Here is a 27,916-nt window from a genome sequence, read left to right as displayed (position 1 = left end):
TGTGCCCCTATGAAAAACACTTGCTCCACCTTGACCCCTCTGGTAAATTTGGCCTAGAACCGCCACTGAAGCCAATCCTGGAGGAAAACTGTCACATTAAATTAGAAAATACTTTATTTATCCCAAAGAAAATCTTAAAGCTTTAGCTTTAAGATTTAAACAAGACTCAAGCCCAACATATAGCCAGCATCCACCAATCTGAAGACTGCATGTCAAACCACCATCTCCAGTAAATGTTAAATGGACTGATTTCATATAGTGCTTTTCATAGTCATACTGACTGCTCAGAGTGCTTTACACTATAGCTATATTCGTCAATCACACTCACTAACGTATAGACATTCATACACCAATACAATCTGCATATTGGTGTATGGGCAAAGGGTTCAGTGCCTTGCCCAGGGGCACACTGACATGTGACAGGGTGGAAGCTCAGATTGAACTCACAAGCTTCCGATTACAAGACAACCCCTTTGTCCACTGACCCACAGTCTGTGACAGACTTCTAACCCAGAATTCCTCTGAATTAGATAAGACATAGACTGTTCATAACTAACCCACATAACCTCAGTTCAGGAAAAACTGAACTATCCCTTTAAGAGGGCTTATACTGCATAGTGCATATCGCATATCACTGTGACTGTTTCATTCTGTAACTGCTGGGTTTTGTCCTTCCAGTCAATGCGGCAATTATCAACCAAACATCAACATCCACCTAGTTTTCTAATTTATTTTAAATTCTCCTTTCTCTCTTTCTCCTGCTATCCCATAAACAGTAGTTCCTTCCCCTGTCCAAGGTCAGATGCCTCCATGTATATCAGCAAGCAACATGAAATAGTATCTGCAAACCTCCATATGTACACACTCTGTAGCAGATAAGCAAGCAACCCTTTATAACTGTATAATCATTGAGAAGGGTTACACAGACACACTCACATATGGACACTTCCCCACACGCACACAACCACACACTGCAGCAGAGTGGTGCAGTAAAGTTATAAGTGCGACCTGTCCCATCAACTACTCACCATATAATATCAACCGGTAATGTCCCATCTCTTAACCAGTAACCTCTACAACATCACTGAATCCAACCCCTCCAGATTCTACACACGTTACCATTGCAGCAAACCAACAGGAGACAAGGCATGATTGCAGTCAATGACTTTACAGTAAAGTACAGTGAGGACTTACTTCTGCCAAGTATTCTGCTGCTTCCTCCACTGCCATGTTTGTCAGCCTGCAGTTTAAAGCATGAAACCTGAGCACTCAATGACTGTGGCAGCTAGCCCTGGCCTGGAAGCCCAGGGAGAGAGGGATTGGGGTAAGAAAAGAGAGGGAGACAGGGGAGGTCCTGACAGGGAGGGAGAGAGAGAGAGAGAGAGAGAGAGAGAGAGAGAGAGAGAGAGAGAGAGAGAGAGAGAGAGAGAGAGAGAGAGAGAGAGAGAGAGAGAGAGAGAGAGAGAGAGATAGGGGTATTTTGTCACAGCTAAAAATACCTGGACATGAGTGAGAAAGTCCAGAACAAGGAAGAAACTAGCTCTCACATGAGCAACAAGCACTCTGAGGACAATAAGCTGTTCTCTGTATGAGGTTGCAGGCACACCAACCAATGCAAAAATTTAAAAACAGAAAATATATCAAGATATCTTGTTAAGTTTATGCAGATCTGGACCTTTACTATACATTGGTGGTAATATTTACAGCCACTGAGCCTTTTAGAATAAAAGAAAGAATAAGAAAAAAGAAAAAACTTCAATCTATTTTAGTGGGATTCCATGAGAACAGAAAGTAATGTTTAATTGAAGATAAATAAAACTTTTTTCAACATGTTTCACAAATAAAATTCATAAAAGTGTTTTATAAAGACCCCTTTACTCTGATACTGTTTAATAATCTCCAGCGCAAGCAATTGACTTTTAAAGTTAACTGACTAGTAAATAATGTCTACCTGTTGCTATTCATGAATAATCAAAGGGAGAAGATTATCATCATCATCATCATCATCATCATCATCATTATTATTATTATTATTATTATTATTATTATTATTATTAAGTCAAAAAAACAATATGCCAATATATCAAGGATAAAACAACTAATAGAGCACTTTGAATCATCATCTGACTGACCCATTTCTATATTTGTACAAAAAGTAAAGACATTTGTGGTTAGTTGAGTTTTTTCTTTGTTGTAACAATGCTTCTTGGTAATACATCTCACACCACTGAAAAGCATGCTTATTTCCCTTGAAATGGGGCATTTGTGGCCCATTTCAAGGGTGGGTTCCACCCACAAAAAAAATCTCCTCTCTGACAAAAACAAACAGTTTTTGGTGGAGGTAGTTTGATGGTGTGGGTTAGCACCTCCCTCACTGAAAAAACAAGGTTTGCCATCATTGGAGACATTAGCTAAAGCTAATAATAGGGTTTTTCTTTATAGAAGTGAATCTGTAAGCACCTGAATCCAAGCATCTGTGGGTATTTGCAAGAGTGCACTAGTGTATGTAAGGTTTATCTAGCGATGTCCTCACTCCCCAAGGTCCTAAATGTGTGGCAGCATGAGGGAGCAGGCAGAGGGAGGCATCCAGGGATGGGGAGGAAATGACTTGGGAGCAACATGCCCTCCCAGGAAGCCAGCTCCCTAGCTGGCTCCAATGGGCACCCCCATTCTCCAAAAACTTACCTGGAGAAGGAAGCACCACCAGCCTTGGCACCAAAATCTGCGGGGTCAGGGGCTAGAGACAAGTGGCGAGGCCCGAGAACCAACCAGAAACCAAATCAAACCCCCCAGCACAGGGAGCTGCCATGAACCACGACTGAGAGAAGGAGCCGGACACTGATCCATCCAAGCAACCCCACACTACCCCCCCCCCCCCCACACACACACACACAGATGAAATAAAAATGACATTAAGCCCACCCCAACACCGATATTCAAACAACTCCCACTCCACACAAGATGATAGACAGCCAGACGATAGACAGCACTCCCTGAAGGGGAGAGCCTCCGCCATGAAATTTTAATGTCCACACTCATCTCCAGCTTGAGATGCCCCAAGATCTGCCAGAGCACCAAAGGCCCTGGGTAGGGCCAGACACTCCCAGCAACATACTCTAAAGAACCAAAGACCCCAAGGCCCTACCAGGACACCTGCCCAAGGGTGGCACACCCCAGGAATATCAAGCCCCAGACCCCCCTCAAAAGCATCGCAAGTAGCCACCGGAGACGACCCTGAGGTCCCCGAAGCCCAACCCAGCGGGGGCCACAAAAACAAAAGCATTGCACGTTGGAACTTTCCCCATTTGTCAGACAGACGGGGGGAAAACAAAATGCTGAATGATACCAAAATACTAGGCTTTCACTACAAGCTAACACCACCAGCGACTCTAGCTGTGTTTTCATCCAATGCTCATGTGACTTTTAACGAACTTTTAAAATATTGCAAAAAAGAAAATCCGCAAAATTCAAAAACCACCTCAAGCGAACGTAAAAATCATTTTGCGAAATTTAGTGAGTTAATTTGAATCTTGCCATTTCCATCAAACTTTTCCAATGTGATATTTCGAAATGTGCATTGAAAAAGGTTGATGGAAATGAGACCACTGATGTTTGAGAGCAAATTAAAAAAGGTCAGTAAAGCTACTGAATCTGCAACAGTGTCATACTGTAGTAAACCTACCCAATGACATAAACTAATACTATCTGTTTAAATATAAGCCTCATGGATATGGACACCCCAGTGACAGTCCCTCTGTCAGTCTGAGCTCCCCCATCACACTGAAGTTGTTGGAATCAGTTGTAGTCAGTTCTCAATAGAAGTAATGTTAATGTTTTGGAGTGGCCCATGCCAGAGAATTTATGTGCTAATGAGATAAAAAATTAGGGTAATGACTAGGATGCCCTCCGATCTCAGAAACGTAGCTTTAATTCCGTTAAACTAATCAGGAAGTGATTAAGTCAACACAGTTAGAGCTTCTGTACATGCGACACACCAGTATTTCTGACTTAGTGAGAAAACAAACATTGCAATTCATTGGAAAAACCAGGGAAAATACAGAGTGTTGCAAGAGGCACAGCCGCAGTTATATAAAGGAATTTGGTCATAATATAAACAGATTGTGGTGTGACAGCTCTCCTTAACAGGGTAAGTTTATAAATGATCATTTTAAATGGAATTTTAATTCAAATTCAGAAACAAATTCAGAAACAAAAGGTGCCTTTGCTCTCGTTTCAGCCCATCGTGTTTGCAAATAAAAGGAACTGATAACAGAATGATGGTGAGAGTCAGACTGTCCGATTTTCTGTAACACTAAAACCGCAGATTTTTACTGTAAGCATCTTATTTATGCCTCATTTACATTAAAAAAGCATACATTCATTAAATACTGTGTTGTGAAAAAACAATTTACAAATGTAACTAATATGATTTGTATCATTAAGAAAGCTTTTTCTCATTAAGTCAGAGCATTATTAAAAAGTGAATTTATTTCAGGAATTCAAATTAAAGGGTGGAACTCAAATCTATTACATACAGATTGATAGATTTCAAGTTCTTATTTGTGTTAAGTTTGATGGTTATGGCTTACAGCAAAGTTTTTTTTAGATGGTATTCTTATGTATTTTCGTATTGAATGTCACTGTTGGAGATATTCTTTAGCCTTAGCTTATTTCTGATCTTTGATCCAACATGTGTAATGATACAAAAATTAACATTGTTAGTTTACTGAAACACATTTGCCAGAATGCAAGCAAAAATCTCTGTATGCTGATGCCTTTTCTTTTTTTCCAATAAATAAGCATTAACTTTTGTTTGCTCGACTTTAACATTTTATTCCCATGCTGCAGCTCAGAGTTGTGTTGGCGCTGTTGCTGCCCGCGGCAGCGTATCAGTCGCCCCGGCCAGGAGACTGCAGCGACATCTACAGATCGGGCTCGGGTCTGGATGGGGTTTACACCATCTACCCGGCAGGCCCCACCTCTCCTGTGCAGGTTTACTGCGACATGGGCAAAGATGACATTGGCGACTCGGCAGAAAAATGGACGGTGAGGATGAATGAACAAAGTTCACTTCAAAACAAGCAAGTGACTCAGTTTTGACCCCATGTTTGTTTCCTGAGGCCTGTTTCCTGTCTGGGCTTTTATCGGTCAGCTAAACTCTAAACTTCTTAGAACTTTAAAGTTGTTGTGCTGATTTCTTTTTTTGGTGGTAGAAATAAAATCAACCACAACCATACAATGTTATCCTCTAAAATAATGCAAGATTGTTAGACATTAAAATGCTTGATGCATTACACGTTTAATTAACTGTAATATGATATAAATGACTAGTTTATTTCCTTTTTAATATTTAATAAATAACCTATAATACATGTCCTGCATGGCCTCAACCGAAGCCATGCAGGACACCTACGCCTGCAAATATTCAGCAATGTCCTGCAACAGCAAAGCATCCCTAAACCATGAAACCTCCAGCCCAATGCTTCAATTCTGGGAAGAGGTTCCTTTACAAGAAGGCAGTATTTGGTTTATACCAAACATGTCCTCTGTTCTGGTGTCCAAATTTTTCAGCATTGACTTCATCTGTATGAACAACATTATTCTAGCACTGCTGGTCTGTACCAAGCTTTGGTGTGGCCTTTATGTTCTTATTCAATGGCAAAGGTTTCACTTTTTAGTCACCATCTAATTTGGACATTTCATCTTTTTACCTGGGTATGCCATATTATCAATAATTGTTTAATACTTTGGTGTTTGTTTTAACTTTTTATTTTGGCCTTTCTGATAATGCTCCTCTGTTGCTTCAGAATTAACTTTAGATTAGCTTGCTTTCTTCATTACTAAAAATTGTGTGTGACTCTGTCTGTGTCTTTGCCGCTGTAACGTCCGGATTTTCCCAGTGTTGGACAATAAAGGATTTTCTCGTCTTATCTTATTTTCAAATCACCCATAATAAAAGGTCTTTTGGAGGTCCGGTAATGACATGTTTGGGGTTTTGGAGAGTTGTTTTTAACATCTTGTGTTCTGTTCAGGGTAAAAATGCTTGGATGGCAAGGGTGACATTCTTTTAAATGTCCTCCACTGTAGATTGTTTTCCATGTGGTTGAATGCACTGCAAAAATGGAACTAAAAGTAAGTTAAAAATTCTTGAAATGAGTGTAATTATCCTTGATTTGAGCAGGTAATTAAGATGATCTGCTGATGAAATGTATATTTTTACCCATAAAAGATAATTAGATCTATTCACTTGGAATAAGATGATGAAGATGAGTTGTTCCTATTCTAAGTGCAAAAATCTTATTCTATGCTCAGATCATCTTATTTACCTGTTCAAATCAAGGAAAATACACTAATTTCATGACATTTGTCTTCCTTTTAGTTCCCTTTTTGTAGTGTGGTTGGTTTCAGATTCGTTCCAGACCACTTTTAATCCCTTTATGGACTCATAAACGGCTACAATCTTCTTTCTGAAGGCCTCAGGCAGCTGTTTCAATTTCACCACGATGTTCACGCTCACTTCAACCATTAGGAGCTCAACAATCTAAGTGTCTGTGGTTTTAACAGAGCAAATCTTGTTCAAATTGCTGAGTAGTGATGGTCTAATCATGTGCTTCTGGTTATTTTAGCCATTTTAAGAGGGAATTAGTTCGGGGATGTCGTTATTTATTCCTCACCAGAAAAGGCATTTCTTAAGTTAGATTTCAAATATAATTATAATCCAAATATATTAGAAAAAAAATTATAATAGGGTTATAAATTTTTGTTACGTTGTTTTTTTTTTTTTTTGTTTTAAATCAGGTCATTCAGAGAAGACAGGATGGCACAGTCAACTTCTTCATGAAGTGGGATCACTACAAATCTGGATTTGGGAATGCTGCTGGGGAATACTGGCTAGGTATGACAAAATTAATCATACAATAAAGGTTAAGATTAAAGTCATAAATTGTGCATGCAAACAAATAAGTAAACATATTCACTAATGTTCTGCATTCACTGCACTGTAGTAAAATTGTTTAGTATAGATCCATTTGTTTTTTTGTTCCCATACTAAGTATGAACATAACTGATTCCATCTTTTTCCTGACTAATCTAGAATTCAGACTGTAGGAACCTGTAGGATTTTTTTTTCAAAAGATGAAAAATGTCTGCTCTTTATTTCTCAGGCCTGGAAACAATGCACCTGCTGACTCGAGACAGAAACTACGAGCTGAGAGTGGACATGGAGGACTTTGAGGGTCAGAAGGTGTTTGCTCATTATTCTGCTTTCTCTGTTGGCCCGGAGTCTGAGGGATACAAGCTGAACCTGGGGAGTTTCATAAAGGGGGCAGCAGGTCAGAAATCAAATTCTCAGTCAAACGTTTTTAGAAGCACTGCCAATGATTTTATTGATAATTACGCTTTTTTCCCCAACAGGAGACTCTCTAAGCTATCACAATGGAAACAAATTCACAACCACAGACAAAGATCAAGACACCCATGACTCAAACTGTGCCAGGATTGCCTACGGTGCATTCTGGTATGGAGCGTGCTTAAGCTCCAACCCAAACGGCATCTACACCTGGGGTCCTTCCCCCCATGCATCTGGTGTGCAGTGGCGGACTTTTAAAGGACTTGAATACTCTCTCAAAACCATGATAATGAAGATCAGACCTGTGGCTGTATAAACACAGTAAAGAGTCACAGCAATGATGCTACAGATTTCAATTCAAAATACTTTATTAAACCCAAAGGGGATACCTTCCTTGTAAAGGCTGTCAATGATTGCCTGTTGGACAATTTCAAATCAGCAATCTTTCCCTGTATTGTTTTTAGATCCATAACATGGACATAATATAGAATTCTTGTGTCAAAAAACTATTTATTATTTTTTGGTCCTATGCATTGTTCCTACGCATATTTTCTGATAACTGGATATTTTTTATCAGGTGTAATTCAATAATCATACAGATAAAAAACAAACAAAAAAATGAATATATCACTCACAATGCACATCACACATCATGTACATTGCATATCGTGATATCATGTGTTATGTAAATAGGTTGGAGTCTTTTCCATACTTTATTTTTTTCCCCCCACAGTAGAATATTTATTGACTCTGGTATTTACTTTTCATCTTCTGCTCTTAGTCTTCCTTTAGAGCTAATTTTAGAGTAGACTAGTTTGTTCTTTTTTCTTCTTTCATTGCTAATAATTGTGTGTACCTGTTTGTGTGTTTGCCACTGTCACGACAGAATTTCCACACTGTGGGACAATAAAGGAATTATTATCTTATCTTATCCTAACTTATTTTTCTTACTCTGGTTGTAATGAATCTATAAACTATTTGGATATGCATTTTTAATGATAACCAGACTTCATGGAGATGCACCCGTAAATAAATTAGACTTGAACACACGCAAAGCTCTGCTCATTAAAATTCAAGTCCTCTGCCCGTCCCTGGTGGCCAGTTTGTAGTACTGCATGAACTGCAGCATGAGGCAGGAGCTTTTGTTTAAGCAGTGGTAAAGTAATCACTTTACATGTAAACAATGTCCCAAATTTCATTGTGAGCAAATATAATTAGAAATGAAGAAACCATATCTCTAAATTATTAATTTTGTTTGTAAATTTGAATATGTGCAGGTCAGACTAGAATGAATGAGTTGCTTCTAAAAAAAAGATCTGTTATGTATCTGTACGTTCTGACATCCAAACAAAAGGGACTGATAAAAACAGTGCGTGTGCGTTTTGTCTCTGTGTGTGCATGTTATGCCGCATCTGATTTGCTGCTAAGAGCTGCATTCTGATTGGCTGCTGTGCCACTGCAGTCTCGGTGTTCTCACAACACTTGAGTTACAGATGGAGGAGGATCAAAACAGCCGGCACAAACGCCTCAACGCCCCTGCTTTCTGTCACTCCTTTCACATTTCCTCTAATGAGCCAGATCTTTGATCTGTCGAGCTTATTTGCAGCGCTGACTCACAGATCGCTCGGCATATTTTTGAAGCCCTTTTTTTCAATTCCAGATGTTAGATCGATGTACTGAACATCAGGAAGCTCTGTGCATCATCGGGTCAGCTGATCTCCACTGCCCTGTTCTCACTGGGCAACAGCAGATGACGTTGCTCTGCTGCTACTGGGCTGCAGGAACTGATGAGAGGCTACGCACACAATTGTATGAGTGCATATACAGAATGTAAACCAGACAACACAAAAGACAGAGCCCAGCCCCTGCGTGACTTCAGTTATGTGCCTGTCCCAACTTTGCCTCTGTGAGCACAGCAAGGTGTGGAATAAAGTGGAGCATCAGCTTCGGCGGGGCTGCTCCCCTGTGTGACGTCTCCGACAGAGATGGAGAAATACTCATGAATAAATTAACACCAGCCCTCAAAGCGAAGCCATGCAGGACACCAACAGGGATTAGCTGCAACTCTGTGGAGCCGTTATACTAACACAGTGCACATGCAAACAAAAAGCCCTACTTTCAGGGTATCTGCATCATCAGCTTCCTCTCATTAAGCCCAGAGCATGAATGCTATTGGATCTTTAAGATGGTATCGATTTGAGTTCAGTAGAACCACGAGACGACAGGCAAGTTCACTGTTGTATGTCAACAGGGATCAAATTGCTGTCTTTTTTTTATTGGTAACCATGATTTAAAAATGTCCACACTAATAAACACTGCAAAGTATATTGATTATAAAGCAGGGATGTTTGAACTGCCAAAAGGTGCCCATTCTCATGTTCTTTTTTCCACAAAAAGAGGGGATCAGCAGAGCATCATACAGCAAATGATGTGAGACACAATCTACAACAAAACAGCTTCAAATATGCAAGCTGCTCTCTTAACTTCATACTTTCAAGCTAATTCAAAAATCTTGCAGTACAGTATCCTTTATGCTCATATGTGGATTGTTGTTCTTGATGATAGCCACATTTTGAAACACGAGAAATTATCCTAGTGTGGGTCATCTGCATTGAGTAATAAAGGAAGGCAGAAAATGGGCAGCTATTGGAAAGGCGATTAAGGCTTTAATTACTCTTACATGTGCATATCATTTCAGAGTCTCCCACATGTTGCGTCATAGTATGATAACCTGTGTACGATGCTATGATATAAATGAATTGTGTCGTAATCAACCTTGTACTCATTTTGTTTAATACTCAGTAGTTGTTTGACTTCTTGTACATCCTGTAACTTCCGACACAAAAAATTGTATCTTCTGTACAAATCTCTCTATGTTTGGTGTTTATATACTTTATTGGAGTTAACGTCGCTGCCTTCAAACATTTACATGTTTGTTGATAAATCTTAAATCTAGAATTTAGTCTATAGTCATTGTTGAGCATATTAATGATCTTTTCATAATATAATTTTCTTTAATTTTAGTTATATATACACGTAGCTTTTAAAGTCAAGGATCGGAACGCTTCAGTGAACAAAAAAAATGTAAATATGGTGTTTTTGTTTTCTATGGTCAGCAGTAAAGTAGATTTTTTTTTCAAGTTTCAAATTTATTTGATTGTACTATGTTCTGCAGTGGAAAATATAGAACAGACTGGAGATTTAACTGGGTTCTCTCTTTTTTAAACAAATAAAGTAGTATAAGAGGGTACAACCAATGTTGTGTTAGATAGAATACACATCATAAACACTTTAAACAGTCAATGTTAATGTTCAGAAACGTTTATGCCTATGCCCATATATGAGAATAAAACCTATTTATATCACGTTTTGCGATTTACTTGGGTTGTTTTGATATTTCAACAACGTAGTGTAGCAGCTGTAGCTGAATGCAGAACGTGCAGCTGTTGTCAATATACCCTCTATCAAGAAAGACTCTTCTAATTTGGATCTCATACATTGTATGGATTTTGGATTTACCGGGTGCTACATAAGCTGATTTTTCCTCCAGTATCACTGATGTTTATATTCTACTTGATATTGTTTAAGTTGACTATTTGAGTTAAGTCCAGAGAGAAATAAATACCCTTATTGCAGTTTGCTGAAGGATGCACAAGGTGAAATAAAGTTTTAGTTTATTCCACCTTGCATTGTGCACTTAGTTCTACGCATAAACATTCTGCACGTGTTCAGGTATAAAACAACACTGTATTTGTTTGCCGCACCTGCATACCAACAGGTCTGCACCGATTATTTTGGGTGCGAATAGCCCACATGTAAGAATCCGTTTTTCTCTTCCACCACCGTGTCCAGATATGTATTGAAATCTTTTTAAATGAAACCTGTTACCACTGACTTCTAACAGGGTAGTACTGCATGAGCAGTGGCCCTTATAGCTCACAAAGTCTAAGGCTAATTAAGGAGATGTCCTGTGAATCAATAGAGCAGTTTACCCATTTGTACAACATCAGCATCACTGCTTCCTCTCTCTGCTGACTCTTTAGTTCTGGTACGCATGTGGACACTGAGACTGAGAGGTAGAGCTCATTCTATTAACCTTCACTGGGACATATCACACTGTTTATACATTAGGATTATTAGATACCTTTCCATAAAACCCTTAGAAATAACAGACTGGGCCTTTTAAACAGCTATTTATTGACACAAATAAGTAATTAAAACCCATCACTGACTTTTTAATGAATAAAACACATTCTTGATAAGACCTTCCGTTTTTTTTTTTTTTCTATTTTTAGCAGACAGCATTTCTGAAACAAAAACGGCCTTTTTATCTTCTCCAGTAAAACAGTAACTACACAGTCTAAAGCCTGTCAATCTCCAAGACTGTAAAAGGAAAACTCTGTTCTTTGTTAAAAAAAAATAGACCCTTTTGCAAGAATATGTGGATTAGTTATGTAGCATCTTGTTTGTGACTCACAAAAAGGACAAAATAACCTTTTTTACTGTTAGGATTATGTATCCATGTAACATTTTTAAGCAGGACTGACATAAAGAGGTGAACAAGAGAGATTTCTCGACATCCATCAAAATAAAACCCCAAATTATAAACATTTTCTGTGTCAGGGTTATTCAACTTTTGGAGTAGAACAGATCAGAACTGAGGAGAAGGACTCAGCAGAGTTTGTGCCATGGCTACTACAGACAGCTTAAGCAGCGAGATTACCAAAGTGTGCCATTTATGAGCATAAAATCATTAGGTAGGAAAAGGCTTTCTTTTACAGCTCTTTTTTACTTTTATGTCCTCTGTCGGTGCAAAACATTTGCTGACATCTCTGGATGTCAAACCAGGTACACGGTTTACATATGTGAATTTCAATTAATTTGCTGACATCTCTGGATGTCAGCAAATTAATTGAAATTCACATATGTAAACAGCCAACTGAGTGTATCTGGATGATTATTATTTTTACATATCGTTTTAAAACTTCACTTTTAATTTGAAACCATAATTTCTTAAGAATATTGTTGTTTACAGGCTTGAATGTACTTTCCTAAGACCCAATATGAGCATGAGAAAAAAATCACTTCACAATAGATGAATGTGGGCTGCAACCTATAGTTGCAGCTCAAGAAACAAGAGTACTGTAAAGTTTTTTGCTAAAATAGAAAGAGGTGTTGCCTACTGTTACTGACAATATGCAGGCTTCATAACGTATTATGTTTTAAAGGAGGATATGGCATAGCTTAGGGCTTTTATAAAACACCCACAGATTTTTTATTTCATTCCACTCTTCTATGTTTCCTCAAGACGTACAGACAAAATAGGAAGATGCTGCTGCAGTTGTTTTCTGCTAATCACAGGAAGATTTGATATAGTCTGCCCTCAACCCCACGTTGAAAAGATGTATACCAAATTTGAGATAACCAAAAACAATAAAAAGTCACCCTAAAGTAGTTGCAAACAACTATCAGAACAGATTTACATTTTCACAATACTTTTTTGCAGTGGATTCAACCACATGCAAAAGGTTGCTGTTTAATGAGCACTCTCGCTGATTTCAGATTGATTCCCCAAATCACTTAAGAGACAATTCTTGTCTTGAAGTATCAGCTGGATTTCAAGCAGGTCTTAAATTTTCTTCAGCAGTCCTGCAGCTGGACGTGTTCCAAGCTGTGATCTGACTGGAATGGTAGTGTACCACATTACTGCATCATAATTTCAGGTTATTGTACTACACTACGCATAAATCAGACTGTTAAACGGTACAATTAGCTTATACTCTTATTTCTACCTTAATTTTATGTTGATTATTTTTAATAAAATTAAGCTGCCTTTTATAAGCAAAAATATATTTTTATGGAAATTGAGATGAATGGGTGGAATCTGGACAATATTTAAATCAAGTTCCAGAGACAGTCTTCTAATTCCATAAGTAACTAAGTTGAAACCAAACTTCTTTTCTTCCTCTTACACAGACAGCAAAAATCTAACATTTGAACTGTCACGGATTGCACACGTTTCTGTCTCTCTGTCTCTAACACCTCACACTTGAAATGTCCACCGCAATCACAAAAAACACATACAAACTCAGTTCCTTTCTTTGTCGTGACTCTCTCAAAGCAACACCCTGCCAACAGAGAACAGGCACAGACCAAAAACATCCGATGAAGCTGTCCTCACAGTGATCTTGAATTATACAACTGTTAAAAGCACTAAATATATTCTAACTAACAAAAACCACAGTAGGTTCCCCAAAGTTATCAACTCTGTTCCAAATATTCCAAGAATTTCATGAAACTCTGAAAACATGTGTAGATAGTAACTTCCTCGTCCTCCTCTTATCTAAGATAGGGTCGCATTAAAGGTCCAGGAAGCAAACCGAGACATCCATGTCCCCCGCATCGCTATCCAGATTATTCCTGGGAAAGGTGTTCCCACTCCCAAGGTAAAATAAGTTACCTACCAATCTGCGTATAAATGTGTGAACGTTAGTAAGTGCGATTAGGTGAATGTGGAGCGTGTGAAGTGGTTTGAGTGGTCAGTATGACTGAAAAAGCTCTAAGTTCAGTCTATTTGCCATTTACTTCTAGCATGATCTGGCTCTGCTTTTGATGCAGAGGAGGGGGAGGTCTACTCTGAGCTACTCCTGGATCTTGTTTTTCAGTCATAATCTATATTTCCTGACCATATGTAAAGATTGGAAAGCAGATGGACCAATAACTAGAGGGGGTTGCTTTGTGGTTCAGCTCTTTCTTTACCAGAGCAGACCCAAGCCGTACTTGCATAACTGCAGTCAAGCCTACCTTTACCCATCCTAGCCACATCAAGCTTGGTTGTGAATAACTACAGTGCCGACTAAAAGTCAAGGCATCAAGAAGCCATCAATACCACATATTCAGGACAAAATTAAAAATGAAACCCTGAGGCTGTTAAATTAAACGCTATCCTCCCCATGACCGAACCTTAAAATCTTGTCCAAGAACAACACAAAAGGGATTGGGCAGAAAGGGCATCTCTGAAGGAGTCCTACCTGCAATGGACTGATGTCAGTTCAACAAGGATTGACTTTGTGTAGAACTGATACTTTCAGCAGCTTCCATTCACTGTTGATATGCTTTACACAGCCACTGGCTTGCTTGCCAAAATTATGCAAGGTATTCATTGTCCTTAGTCTGTTACTTCTGGCTGTGAAATTGATGCATAGTTTTACCCTAAGCAATCTGTAGTGCCATAAAACCATGATGAAAATAATTGAGGTCAGATTGAATTCTGACCACACAGCCACAAAGGAGAGAGAGTCAGCTGGGACGGCCCATCTCTCAGCAGGGGGTCCCCTGCTGCTATAAAACTTTCCTCCCACAGGACAAGCTCAGTCTTCTACTTCCGGCTGGAGCCCTCAGGGGGCTCCCACCCAGCTTTCTACTTCTGACCAGTCTCTGAGACGACCGCCTCTCACTGGAGCAGTCCAGGACAAAGCTACTTCGTCCTTACCTTCTTTCTGATCATAAAGGAAGAGGCCTGAACAATGATGGGCCCTGGCAGGGCCTGAAGGACGCACCATCGAGTATCTGGGAGAAATCTCTCTTCGCCCGGGGGACATAACCGGGCAAATCAGAGTTAAGTCTACTGTCTTAACCTCAGCGTCAGGAGCAGGAGGAAGAAATCCTGCCACACCAAAAACAGCTTTGTTTATTGTCGTCAGCCTTTACAGGGAAGCGAACCCCAGACGGAGCTGAAAAGCCGGCAGAAGGACCCACTATGTATGCTGAGAGAAAGAGGTAGCTGACATAGAGACTGCGTGGACCGTTGGTCGAGGCCTCCACCCCCAACCACATGCTGCTGCAGAGCTAAACGCTAGCCCGCCAAGAACAGCCAATAACTTTCCTGCTTTTCACTGCCTTCCTCGGATGACCACAGTGGACCGAACTCACATGAGGCACGGACAGGTTTGGGCAGAGAAACCAGAGGGAGAAGGTAAATGGCTCATTTGGAAATGTTTTGTAAATCGTTTTGCACATGGTGTCTTTGAACAAAGGGCTAATGGAGGTAGCTCATGCTAGCCTTCGGTTTCATGGCATTGCTAATACCATTCTAGTGTGTTTTTTATGGTTATAACAAAGGTTATCTCCACACGGGTTTGATACATTGATGGGACATTAATGTTTACGTTATCCGGCCACTCATTATGACTAAAAATAAAGCTAAAGTCTTTAAAGTTAATGCCGAAAACCCTCTAGCCAAAATGCTATTAGCTTCTGTTAACATCTGGTTCCGGACATTCAAAAGGAGCTTGTTTTAAAGCATAAAGCTTGATCGTTTCGCTCTGCCGTCGTTAGACAGAGTTATGAGCCTTATTCCCGCATTACTATTGACTATTAATGTAGGTTTAAAGGTAATTTTGGTAACTTTAAAGTAACCACTGTTAGCGACCGATCGCCACAGCGCCCCCTAGCTTCCGGAGGTATCATTGCATTGATAAATTCAAGCACTCCTATGATAATCATTTTACTGAGCAAATCATTCCTCAAAATGTTATTTCCTCAAATAATGTTTTGTTTAACTCAGGATTCGCATTGTGAATGGGTTGAAACACATGTCAAATGTTTTCCTAAATTAGTTAAGCTAATTTAACTCCATTCCATGCTTTTTGAATCAGATCTGGAGTGAACGAGATTCACTGAATTATTCTTATTATGATCAACAACTTTTGTTTTGTCTTTTGTTCTGTTTTGCATGTAAAAAGTTCCTTAGCTTGGTTCCTTTTTATCCTCATTTTGCTTAGTAGTTTAGTCAAGTTTCACTAGCCTAGTAGAGAGGATTTATTGATCGAAATATAGTGTTAATTCAGATAAACAGCATTACATAGTGATGTTCTCTGGATGTTCATTTTATTTCTGTTATTAAATTCTTGAACTTGAAAAGAAGTTGTCACTCCTTTATTCTATGTGTGTGCAGAGCTTGCTGTTAAAAGATTGCTAGTGCTCGAATTCATCCCTTTGAACCATTGTCTTGATATCAGCTTAAGAGCTGATCATCACCAGAGAATACTTAACAGACAGAGTTATTTATGAAACATTAAATAACTTTAAACAGTGTATAATTGCACAACAAATCAAACGCTGACTGGTTTTGAGGAAGCACTTGAACCTCACACAATCACTACCTGGCTGGCTAATCTAAACTACTCTGGTGACAGTTTGGAGAAAGGAGAGCACTGATGCTCTTACACATTTACACAGTTTAATTATTTATCAATGCGGTGAAACACAGGCTCACCAGACAGAGCTTGTTATCCCTTGGAGTGGTGTTGGTTTGCTGGGTCTCCAGGCTCCTGCTCTCATACAAGTTCTTCTGACTTTATCCTCCTCCTCAATAGAGAAATCACTAAATACACTTTCACTCTATGAAGTGCAAATTGCTTTGCTATCAATACTTTTTTCCAGGGTGGAAATTATGCTCTACCATGAAGTCTGAGTTTGGGACGTTAAATGTAAAATCGTCTCTCAATTTTAAATTTTGCGCTGTGATCTCAGCTGTCCTGTGCTGAACTTTTAGCTAACTATTGTGAGCAAAGACATTGCGAGTAGTTGAAAAAAAAGTTATTAAAACAATATGTACTATTTATTTCTCTTAGTAGTTAAGTATAATGATGATCTAAGGAGATACATAATCGTGAAAATGACAAAATCGTCTATGTAATTAAATGTCTTGCATACTATTTAATATAGATTTATTATTAGACCCATTTACTTTGTTGGTGGTTCTGACCTTTGCTGAACTTAAGTGGGTTCCAAAGGGCCTCAAAGGTTAGTATGAACTGATGCATGGGCAATACCATATAAAAATTCCCATAAAGCTTGGAAAACAAGCAAAAACTGCAAAAGAACAAAATGGCAAATTGGTAAAATGACAGGCTCCGTACATCAACCAGTGTATGCAAAAACTACAACAGCAATAAGATGAGTGAAACGAAAAGGTTAAATCTCTCCAGCTGCTGGTGCATGTGTGCTGCATAAATGAATGAGGTGTCCCAGTTCTAAGTGTCGATCTTCCACTGCAGAGGAGAAAATTGGAGAACGAGGCTGCAGGGAGGTGGAGGAAGGGAGGATAAAAGGCCTAACTAACAACATCCTCCACCTCTCCATCATTCTCTCCATCTATTTGCCTTCTCTCTTCATTTTTTCTGCCACTACTCAGCACTCCTTCCTCCCTGATCTCTTTTCCCCCTCCAGCATGCCTTTGCTTTCTTTTAATTTGATTTTTTTTGCTTCCTACCTCATTTTTGCAGCGTTTCGAGGATGTGTTACTGCTCCCCCGCATCACAGTTAACCCCTCCTTTTTCTCCCTGTCAACCATTCACAGCACTTGGCAGGCTCTGCACCACTTCTCCAGCCCAGCAGACAATGCCCCCCCCCCCCCCCCCCACACACACACACACACATATGTGTAACCACGTTACAATAAGAATTGTATCCTGGTGCCTCAAGGGTGCAATAAAACAATCCTGTCATGGATACCTTTCTTCAGACGACCTCACTTTGACTCTATAGATAAAGCTCAATCCCGCCCTCTTATATGACCCTGCCTTATACCCTCCAATCTGCAGATCTATTCAAGCTTTCTTTATTCTCCACCATATGATGGAGTCTTTCTATAATTCATAATGCTCTCTTACCAGTTAGGTTTGCTTTCTTCTCTGCCAACGTAAAGCAAAGATACATCCATGCATTTAGTGTATTTTTTTAACTATAATAAAAAAAAAAAAAACTAACAGCTAACAAAGTGAATTTCAGAGAAACGGAAACAATCCATCACATTTGGCAAAACTGTCAATGAAGCTGCTGGTAGAATCTGAAGCTCCAGATAATGGAGATTGAGAATTATTGCAGATTTTTTTTGTTTTACTGTCTTTGTACAAATGACTTTGCATCAAACAAAATACAGGTGCATCTCAACAAATGTGTAAGTCTTTATCAGTAATTCACTGGAATTTGTGCAAATCAATAAACAGTGAGTATTCTATTTTCTGTATATTTTATAATAATGATGATAATGCCTTACAGCTAATGAACACCCAATATTCACTAAGAAAAAGTTAGAATATTAAATGAAACAATAAAAAAGAGATAGCCTAACTGAGGCTTTGGCTCCGTGTTTTTATTGTTAACTTCTTTTAAGCAAATGTTTTCCTTTCACTTAACCTTCCATTGATATGCCTGAAAATAACACTATGAGTCACCAGCTTCTTCAGCAATGACCTTCTGTGGCTTACCCCTTGTTGAAAAATACCTGAAATACATCTGTTAGCGCATACTGAATTTATTTAAAATATGACTTTCAACATTTTAATTGCATTATGAAAATATATTAGCTGTTTAACAATATTCAGATTTAGTAAGATTAAAGTTTAGTGCCAAAATTTATTTGCTTTTTCCAACTAAACCTTTATTCTATCAAACAGCTGCATCAATCAAGGGTTTTCCACAAAGCAGACAGTCATGGGTGAATTTGGCAGTTGTTCTCTGATCAAATGAAAACTTTGCCTGGTAATGTTATTGAGCTAATTTGAAACATGTCAGGCTCTATGAACCCTAGGAAAACGACACTACATAGCAAAACCATTCATACTCATAAGGCCTTTCAGAGTGTATGATATTACATCTAACTTTGAGACTTCTTCACTCAGTAGCAGTGTCCACACTCAAGAGTGTTGTTGCCTGCCCTACCTGATAGAGAGTAGGCATAGTGTCCACCATTTAAAAAGAAAACAACAAACTTTATTTCATCATCTATTCAGGGCCAATCAAGCGAGAGAAAAAAACAACATCTAATTTTCAGTTTTATCATCATGGTTCCATTAAGGTGGCATAAATTATACAACATGTCTAAGGGTTAAACAGTACAGGACAAAAAGGTAGGAGGAAGGGCAAGCTGGCTGTAAAGCTGGAGGAACGAGCAGGCTTCAAATACAAGGGTTGGCTTAAATAAGTGTCAAGGGATTAATATACAATGTCTGGTCACTAGGGACCTCTTTAAATGTGTGTGCCGTGCTCCAGCCCCCAAATCCCAGGAGCAGAACTGTGACAGAACAATACAGGCTTCTGCCAGCTGACAGCCATGGCCGCAGGGAGGGAGTGACGATAGACACCAATAAAGGGGAGACGAGCGTTAAAGATAAAGAGTAATGGATGAGGGGGGGGGGGGGGGGTAGGGGGGACGGACTTGAAAGGATTGAATCGAGTCCATGCCAAAAATAAGCTTCAGTAGAAGCAGCACTTCCATATTCATCATCTCATTTAAAAACGAACGTCATCTCTGACATCTCTCGTTTTGTGGCACTGTACCGCTCACATGGCAGCTGATAGAAATAATAGTTACGCCAGGAAGCCGAATTGAGTTTAACTACATTTCTGCTGCTTCAGACACTTGGTGCTATGTTTTAAACATTGTCAAATTCAGTAGCTAGAGTTTCAACACCTCTTCCTACACGTGTACTTTAGCTGCCTGGGAATATCCGAGGACTCCACAAAGCAGAGCTCGTGACAAAGACAAACATGGAGCGGCAGCGGGCAACTAAATGCTGTGTTTCCTGTGAATGTTATTGTTATGAATAAAACACGCCAACACAGGAAAAAACCCAAACATATTACTCATCAAAGTATTTGGCATGGCCTAAAATACGGCTCTGCAAACTGTGGTCATGAAAATAGGTTGTCGTTTTTTGACTAAGATATTAACAGATTTCTATAGTTTTTTTCCATGATGTCACGCATGGCAGCAGTTTGTTTGAGGGGTGTGTCTTTGTTCAACTCAAATGTTTTGAACTGACCATCATCATTTCGACTTTACCAAATAGTTTAGTGGCATCGTAATTTTATCGCATGTACATTTTAAATGATTTACTTGCTCATTACTTTTCTGGGATTTTACTAAAGGAAATCATTTGGATAATGCTATCTGACATAAAACTGAAAAAAATGTAATCTGATTTAATGTCAGTCAGATTGTGTTTTAATGTACAGTTTCTGTAAATATTTGAACCTGGATATGGATGTTTTTTACGTGGGTCGTTGGGTATATCTATGTGTGTAAGTGTTGTTAACGCCATAATTATTCATAAACCTGGCAGATGTAGGTTTAAAGGTGCATAGCTCAAGTTTTGAAGTTATATATTATTCATTTTCTTTCCCATACATGACGTTACAATTGTCCGGTGTGGAAAATGACTTATCCTCCATTTACTGCAGCTGCCTCTTTAGGCTGGATTAGTCAGTTCATGAGAGAGTGATTCGGGAAGGATTCTCTGGGCATGCCTGTGGGTGTGATGATCTGCTCTCATGCGCTCTCATGCATCCTGCTACTTTGTTGAGTCATGGGCTAACTTCAATATTTATAACTTTCCTACCTAAGAAGACATTTCGCCTCTAAACAAAAGACGTGCAGTCGCAGCAACAAATGCCTTTTCTATTCTCCCATGTACAACACCGGTGTCATTTCAACTTGTCACCAGAGGAGCCAAACTTGTGCAAAAACTCTGGAGCTTGGTGCTATCCTCCAAATGTTAATAATGTTTTTAATTTGTTTAGCTAATGTCAGTTTGACATGTTCTGGTCAGAACCTATTTCTTATGACCAGAAGTAACATTCTATAAAGACAGAATATCCACCTATCTATAAAATATATAAAATAATCTATGGAGGGAGCCAAAGATTAGGGTGATGGCATTCTAACCAAATAGAAAATAAGAATAAATAATTAATGAAATAGTTTTTCTTTTAAAGATAGACTGACAAACTACCAGTGGACACATGTAAAAAGCTGCTTTGCAATTATAGGGAAAGTTAGATTTCTAATTTTCAATTAATTAATTTAAATTTTAAATTTACATTTTCCAGGAGTGTGACTAATTTTGCCACTAACAGCACATTAAAACTGGTTACTGTATGGTTTTCTATTTGTATGTATTAAGGAAATCCAACCACTCTGAGTTTTCTCAGCAGCAGCAGCAACTCAGTGGACCACACAGTGCAACAATGTTAAAAGCATAATTGACAATAATGCTGCATCAGACACCACTTGTTTGTCATACATTCTTAAAAGCATCGCCCAGCTTCAAGTTCAACATAGCCAGTTTGAGTGAAGATGGAGCTATTAGCTTTATTGGCTGCTGCTCATGTATCACGCTCTCAATGGTGCTTCTAATGCATGTTTTTCAGGTTTCTGGAACAACGCTGGTTGCTGCATGAGCTCTAAAATGACCATTATGAGAATGAAAGATTCCCCATGGCTAACAATACACTACAAACCACGGTTAAAATTATGCTAATTGTAGTTAGACTCTGGCTACATAATTAAAGCTGTAAAATGAACACATGTTGATTTTGAACAGAACTCCAGAGTTCAATGAGAATAAGCTGGTAGTAAAAATTAAAAAGTAATCAATTGAAGAAAGAAAGTGTAGCCTATAATGGTAGAGCTTGTTAATTATCTAGCTATCCTCATGCTTGTTTAGCTAATGCCTGTTTCAAACTCTTTTTTGTAATATAATGATTCAACAATTTTATGTTAGTCTTCCAAATGTCAACTGTAAACCTATAGTAATCAAGCAACTTGTCAATCGTTATATTATCAGTAATGGATAAAAGTTGTACAGTTCATCGCTAATGCTAGCACTTTTTTCCATTTTGTTATACTTTACTGTTAAAGAACTCCTAAAAATGCCCCAAATTAATAATCCCTGAACTGGAAAGCAATTTGAGAAACAATTAGCAAAATATGTACGTCAAACTGTTTGCTGCTGAAGACTTTAATATATAGAGAATGTTGTAAACGTTTTTTTCAATTATTGTCACACAGGCTATAGCTCTTCAACATTTGTTTAACTATTAAAAATATTGAATATTTTTTCATGGGTAACAATTGATTATACTGAGAATTGCAATTCAGTTTTACAATTGATAATATACTTTATAAGAGGACACAATTAATCAAAAGATAGTAATCAGTACATAGTTATTAAAGTGAACACTGTCAAAAATTACTTGATTGGTCAATAAAGACAAATGATGTTAAGTGCAAAAAAAATAAAAAATAATACACTGGCAACCCAAGTACTTATACTTTTATGACACTAGATAGTATGTTCATAATTAGAAAAATACTACTGCAGTCAGATATGTTTAAAATGAGAAAATAATAAAAAGCTATTTATTCCAATTCCAACCTCAGAGTTTAGAACACTGAAAAAATTGAGCCAGGGCATTTGTCCCTTGATGTTAGCATTTAATTTCCAGTTGACACATAAAAATGTGCTTGTTGGGTTAAACTGATTTTTTTCCTAGTAAACATTACATAATTGTTTGTTTTTAATCCAATAAACACATGTTTAATATGCTAACTGGAAATGAAACGTTAACATATTGCTATACTAAATGACTAAGCACAAGGAAATTACCAGTACTGCCCAATAACAGTGTAAGCATTTTATGAATAAAATGCTGTAGTAACATGTTCACTAGTCAGAGTTGTACAGTACTATGAACGTGCCTAAAATATTGAGATAAAGCCAATGAGAACTGCAACGACATTGCTTACAGCGATCCCTCTCCTTTTATGCATAGCAGCCATATTTCATATTCCTCAGAAGTTCCAGTTTATTTTTCCAATTTGGAATTTGGGAAATCCAACTATATGCACCATTAGTCCTCTGTAAAGCTAGTGAACAAGTGAAAACAGATCTAGACTATAATCACTTGTATCATTTACTTCAAAAGTTGGATCTCAGATGGATAACGCCTCAAGCCTAAAAGAGTTCAGGTGACGAGTCAGAAAACCCTTTTAAATAGGTAATTGTTGACATCTTTGACCAGGTTATTTAAACACTGTAGCAATATATTCACTCAAAGGTCGTAAATTTCTGTCATTTGTGAGCGATTCAAGGAGAGCTACTATCATAAGAATAAATAAACATGTTATTATCATACCAACCACTACCCATTTACATGCAGCAGCCATAATGGCTTTTGAGTAATGGATTGGTACAAACCTCTGCCTTTCTGAGCTAGTTTTATAATGTCACAGCAGGTTAGAAAAACAGTCATTAATTGGAGTTTAATCAGTGTATGCTTTCAAAACAAAAAGGTATCAATCATCAAATGCAGTGAAAAAAACACATACGGGACACAGTTCTCTAAAAAAGACTGCAGATGTGATGGACATGCAATTACATAAAAGTGTGTTATCTGATATTTTTCTAATTTGATTTAATAAATGGAAGGATAAAGTACATTTCTTCAGAAAAAAAAAACAGATGTGTAACATATCTGTGTGGTCAAGTGGCATTGTCTAAACCACATGGGAAAAAAATGCTAGGGCGGATGGGACAAGTGAAACCAAGTCAAGTGAGGCAAAGAAAAGACACATAATTGAGGAGATGTGATCTGAGGAGAGGGGGGATATTTTTGTTCTCTGGTGCCAAGAACTGGCCCTGGGCAGACAGCGATATAGATTTACCTTGAATGAGCCGGGGATAGATGATATCCCTACCCTCTACAATGCTACACTACAAACAAGGGGAAACTGCTGATGCCACCTCACCTACCGTTTTTTTTTTTCTACTATAGCACCAACATATGCCTGACCTGTTGCCCTTTTAAATGTAAATCTGTTATCAAAAAGGAATAAATCAAGGTCGAAAAGTCACACCTTGATATCAAGCTTACGCTCTCTAGTTACACCTTTCAAGTCCAATCTGTGCAGGGTTAGGAGTGAAGTTTTTCATGAATCATTTTCGGCACATATACATCCTGTGGCCTCCCCTTCACGCCATTCCTTCTCCATTTACATATCTAAGCATGTCGAGTCAGGATCAGTGCTAACATTTAGATAGAATTGGTTACGATAATTGGAAAATTGGTACTGATGACATTTACAACAGACTATAGTGAACAAGAAAGCAGTTTCATTTTAGCACAGCGATGCCCTGAGATGAGCTTGTTTTCAGTACAACGCACTCCATTTTTAAAGGGAGTGGTGGCCTGGTGGTTAGAGAAGCATGCTTGCATTCTGAGAAGGCTGCAAGTACCTGGTTTGAACCCCGCATACTGCCACTATGGGTCCCTAAGCAAGACCCTTAGTCCTAAATTGTTCCCCGGGCACTGAAAAAAGCTGCCCATTGCTCCCTAAGGGATGGGCTAAATGCAGGAGACAAATTTAGTTGGAATACACAATTGCACTAACAAATGTCCTCTCCTTTTCTTCTTCTTCCATAAAGTCTAGCTGTAAAAGAGATCTACGTTCCGAGAAATGCAAAAGCAATCAGTAAAGAACGGCCATCGTAAAACCGTTTAAATAATGAGTCTGAGAAGCCTCCTCCCTGTTCTATTCAACAAACAAGCTCATGTTGGGCCTCACTAATATAGTATTTTTTAATGTTTCTTCAGTTGTTAAGTATAATTAAATGGATGTTTTTTAGATTACGTTTAGAGGAGCAGCGGAGCAAAAAAAAAGTTCAAGCTTGGTTTGGACCCTCCTGTTTCATAGCGGCAGGAAGTGTCCCAAATTAATATTCTTATTTAAAGGTAAAGTTGGCCATTTTCTTCATTGACAATACGTTAAATAAGGTATTGCGGATAACTGTAAGGCACAGCTTGTGCAGAGCATTCTCCTTGAAATCCTAAGTGATGCAGGCTGGTTTTCCATGACAGGTGTGAAAGGATCACCAGTCACTGCGGTGACACTGATTAATGCTCCTTACAAGTGGGAACTGCATCCAGGAATTTAGCAGTCTGTGGTGCCATTTTTCATGGACCCACTATCAGCAACATACATTGATTTTAATATAGGTTTCATTACCTTCTAATCTTGAGAAATAATTTTTTGAGCCTTCAAAATGTAATATTAAGATGCAAAGATCTTGAACTGATTTTGTTGTGATAATCTTTCATTATTTTAATAATGCTTTTATTATCTTGATTAAGTTTTAAATTCAAGATTGTGTTTTCAAAAGTGGCTTTATGATCTTGTCATCTGCTTTCAAGGTTTATAGCTGTATCGAGATACAAAGACCGTGACCTCGATTTGTTCTGACAATAATAATGATGATGTCATGACCCTGGTTTGAGAATTTTATTTTTTTTTATTTGTTGTGTTACATTATCTTGAAAAACTGAGATCTGTAGCTTTCAAGATTTCTGATGCTATTGCATCAAGACGCAAGAAACTTTAGCATATTTTACTGCGATGAAACCTTTCTTATATTATTTTGAAAAACTGATTTATTGAGGTTTCAAGATACTATGATGTCATGTCAAGAGAAAAATATATTTTCATTGTGATGACAATTTAATTATCTTATATCTTGAGAAATCAAGATCTTGATCTCCGAATATGTATTTTGTCTTTACATCTACACAGAAAGATCCTAAATCCATAGTGTTATAAGTTTCCTGATCTCTTTTTCTAGAGAAATCAAGATCTTGAGCTTTCTTTGTCATGATCTACAAAGTCACTTATATCCCTTTGATAAAGTTAAATAATAATGCTTTACAACATGTACCTCCCCTCCCTGTCCGTTTTAACCTTGACTTTACAGGTCACAGCTTTGACTCCACATAACCCATGGAACAGGTGGCTAACACGAAACTAATGACGACCTCAGGCTGGTCCGCCCAATACAAACAAGCCCAAATCTCAGTGTGCGCACATGCACGAGGGATTTTAAGCCCTGACACAAGTGTAGCAGAACAAACAACAGCACAAACGCACAAAGGTCAACAAAGTTATTCAAACACTGAAGCCTTCATTACTGTCGGCTTCAGCTGAAAAGCTCGCATCCGGCCAAAACGAAGCCATCACTGCGGGAGAGACGCTATTGATTTCAAGTCAGACCTATTGATCAGCTTGTAGGTGTTCCGTGTGTCAAAGATCAAGTCTAAACTTTTGTCCTTGCACAGAAGCGGCCTTGCACGCAAACACACAGAGAGCGGCCCAAGCCTAACCGCAGGGCGTGAACACTATAGCGTTCTACTAAGACGCAGAGTCCTGCTTTGAAATCACAAATGTTCTCATAATAAAACGCAGGAACCGTGAGGTTCTCTGTGGCCAACCCAATAACATATAACTGGAATAAACGATGACCAGCCTGTAAGCAAAAATAATTTATATTAAAACGATATGAATCTTATAAGTTCCTCCCGTTTGTCAGAACAGATGTTCTACAACTCAGCTGTATGAGCAACTCCTCTTATATTGCTTTCTGTTATTTATTTATTTCCCCTGCTGTGCGTGCTCTCTGCTCATCCATCTTTCTGTCGCTTTCACCCACCCATCCACCCGCCTGAGAATTCCCACGGGGACTGCCCCCTCTCATCTCAATGCATGTGCATGTAGGATTGAGCGTGTCTACGGGAGAGGAGGCTGCATCATGACAAAAGAGAAGCTCCTGGACTCCAACCGACCAACACTGCCTCCCATCCCTCCGTTACTTGCTCCCCTTCTTCTCGTTGTGAATCTCTTTACCTTTTTCTTCACCTCACGCAATCGTCTCCTTGCCCTCTTTTTCTCCTTCTCTTTCTCTTTCTCGTCCTCCGCAGCGAGATTCTCATCCGCCTTTTTCTTCAGCTGCGAGGCGGCGTGCGCCATGGTTCTTCAGCCCAGTTAATCCAGACAGGTGGGAGGCAGGGTGGGGGGGGGGATCAAGGGATGGACTTCACCCTTTTTTTTTTTACTTAGCTCCTAATTAGTTCCTCGTTCTGCCTTTCCTCAGAGGAGGAGCCGTCAGGTGTGCGGGAGGATGATTGTCTAGGAGGGACTTTTAAAATTCCCCTCTTTGTTGAGGTCTTCTTTCTTCCTCTGCAGCTATTCACACTGTGTCGATGCTGTGATCCAGTTTGAGGCAAGACAGAGACAGCATATTCCAGTTTCACCTCCTTAAAATCCAACTATGAAAAGGCAGCTTCTACCACTGCTTTTAAGTGCAAAACAAATAAACCAATGAAAAAAAAAAAAATAGTTTCTTTCAAACAGTCAAAATTGTCCTCTTCTTACAGAAGAAAAAAATTGTGAAAATGGCTCAGTTGCTGGAACGCTCAAAGGGCTTCAGGATGGCACGTCCAAAAGGAGGCTGAAGCTCCAGCTCCTAACCCAACAAAAAAAGCTCTGCTCTCTGGGTAAATAGACAAGCCCTGTTGCCTGCTTGACTGGTTCCCCGAGTCTGCCAACTGCACCTGAGCAGAGAGCCATCCTCTGTGTACAGGCAGCCGCTCACGCTCAGTCCACCACGTCTAGCTGGGATAGACAGTGGAAAGGAGGCTGAGATAGGCGGATGAGAGAGAGGGGGGGGGTGTAAAGGAGGGGCAGAGAGAGGTAGAGAGAGCAGCTGGGACAGCAGGAAAGAAAATAAAGGAGGGAGTAGGAGTGGATGAATACCTCTGCTTAGTACCAGCTGGCTATGTTTAATAGATATGGGTGGAATAAAGGGAGCGTGAGACGTCACACAGGGAACATACAGGACAAGAACACAATGGGGTTCCACCGTCTCACAGCACGCTCCATGTGTGCGGCCATGA

The 27,916-nt window shown here is 38.9% G+C and overlaps 2 protein-coding genes across 2 annotated transcripts in view; one reads left to right on the top strand and one right to left on the bottom strand.

The window, feature by feature from the left end:
* LOC105937898 (ankyrin-3-like) overlaps positions 1-27,636 on the bottom strand; it is a 143,599-nt gene extending 115,963 nt beyond the window's left edge. Inside the window, exon 1 of the mRNA XM_036142154.1 lies at positions 26,868-27,636. Coding sequence (XP_035998047.1) covers positions 26,868-26,990 — 123 coding nt within the window. The 5' untranslated portion in view covers positions 26,991-27,636. The remainder of the gene's footprint in view (positions 1-26,867) is intronic.
* LOC105937904 (microfibril-associated glycoprotein 4) lies at positions 4,102-7,774 on the top strand. The gene is made up of 6 exons (XM_012879459.3): positions 4,102-4,147; positions 4,238-4,280; positions 4,849-5,046; positions 6,799-6,895; positions 7,164-7,331; positions 7,414-7,774. Exons 2-6 carry the CDS (start codon positions 4,275-4,277, stop codon positions 7,662-7,664), a joined length of 720 nt encoding a protein of 239 aa, XP_012734913.2. The 5' UTR covers positions 4,102-4,147; positions 4,238-4,274; the 3' UTR covers positions 7,665-7,774.
* Positions 27,637-27,916: the final 280 nt, after the last annotated feature.

Source organism: Fundulus heteroclitus, chromosome 10 (genome assembly GCF_011125445.2).
Source record: "Fundulus heteroclitus isolate FHET01 chromosome 10, MU-UCD_Fhet_4.1, whole genome shotgun sequence".
NCBI classification, from domain to species: Eukaryota; Metazoa; Chordata; class Actinopteri; order Cyprinodontiformes; family Fundulidae; genus Fundulus; species Fundulus heteroclitus.
This window is presented reverse-complemented; position numbering and strand designations above follow the sequence as displayed.

Excerpts from the sequence above, each read along its gene's own strand:
- LOC105937904 (XM_012879459.3), top strand. Across the intron at positions 5,047-6,798 it reads ACTCGGCAGAAAAATGGACG|GTCATTCAGAGAAGACAGGA; the intron begins GTGAGGATGAAT and ends GTTTTAAATCAG. Across the intron at positions 6,896-7,163 it reads TGCTGGGGAATACTGGCTAG|GCCTGGAAACAATGCACCTG; the intron begins GTATGACAAAAT and ends TTTATTTCTCAG.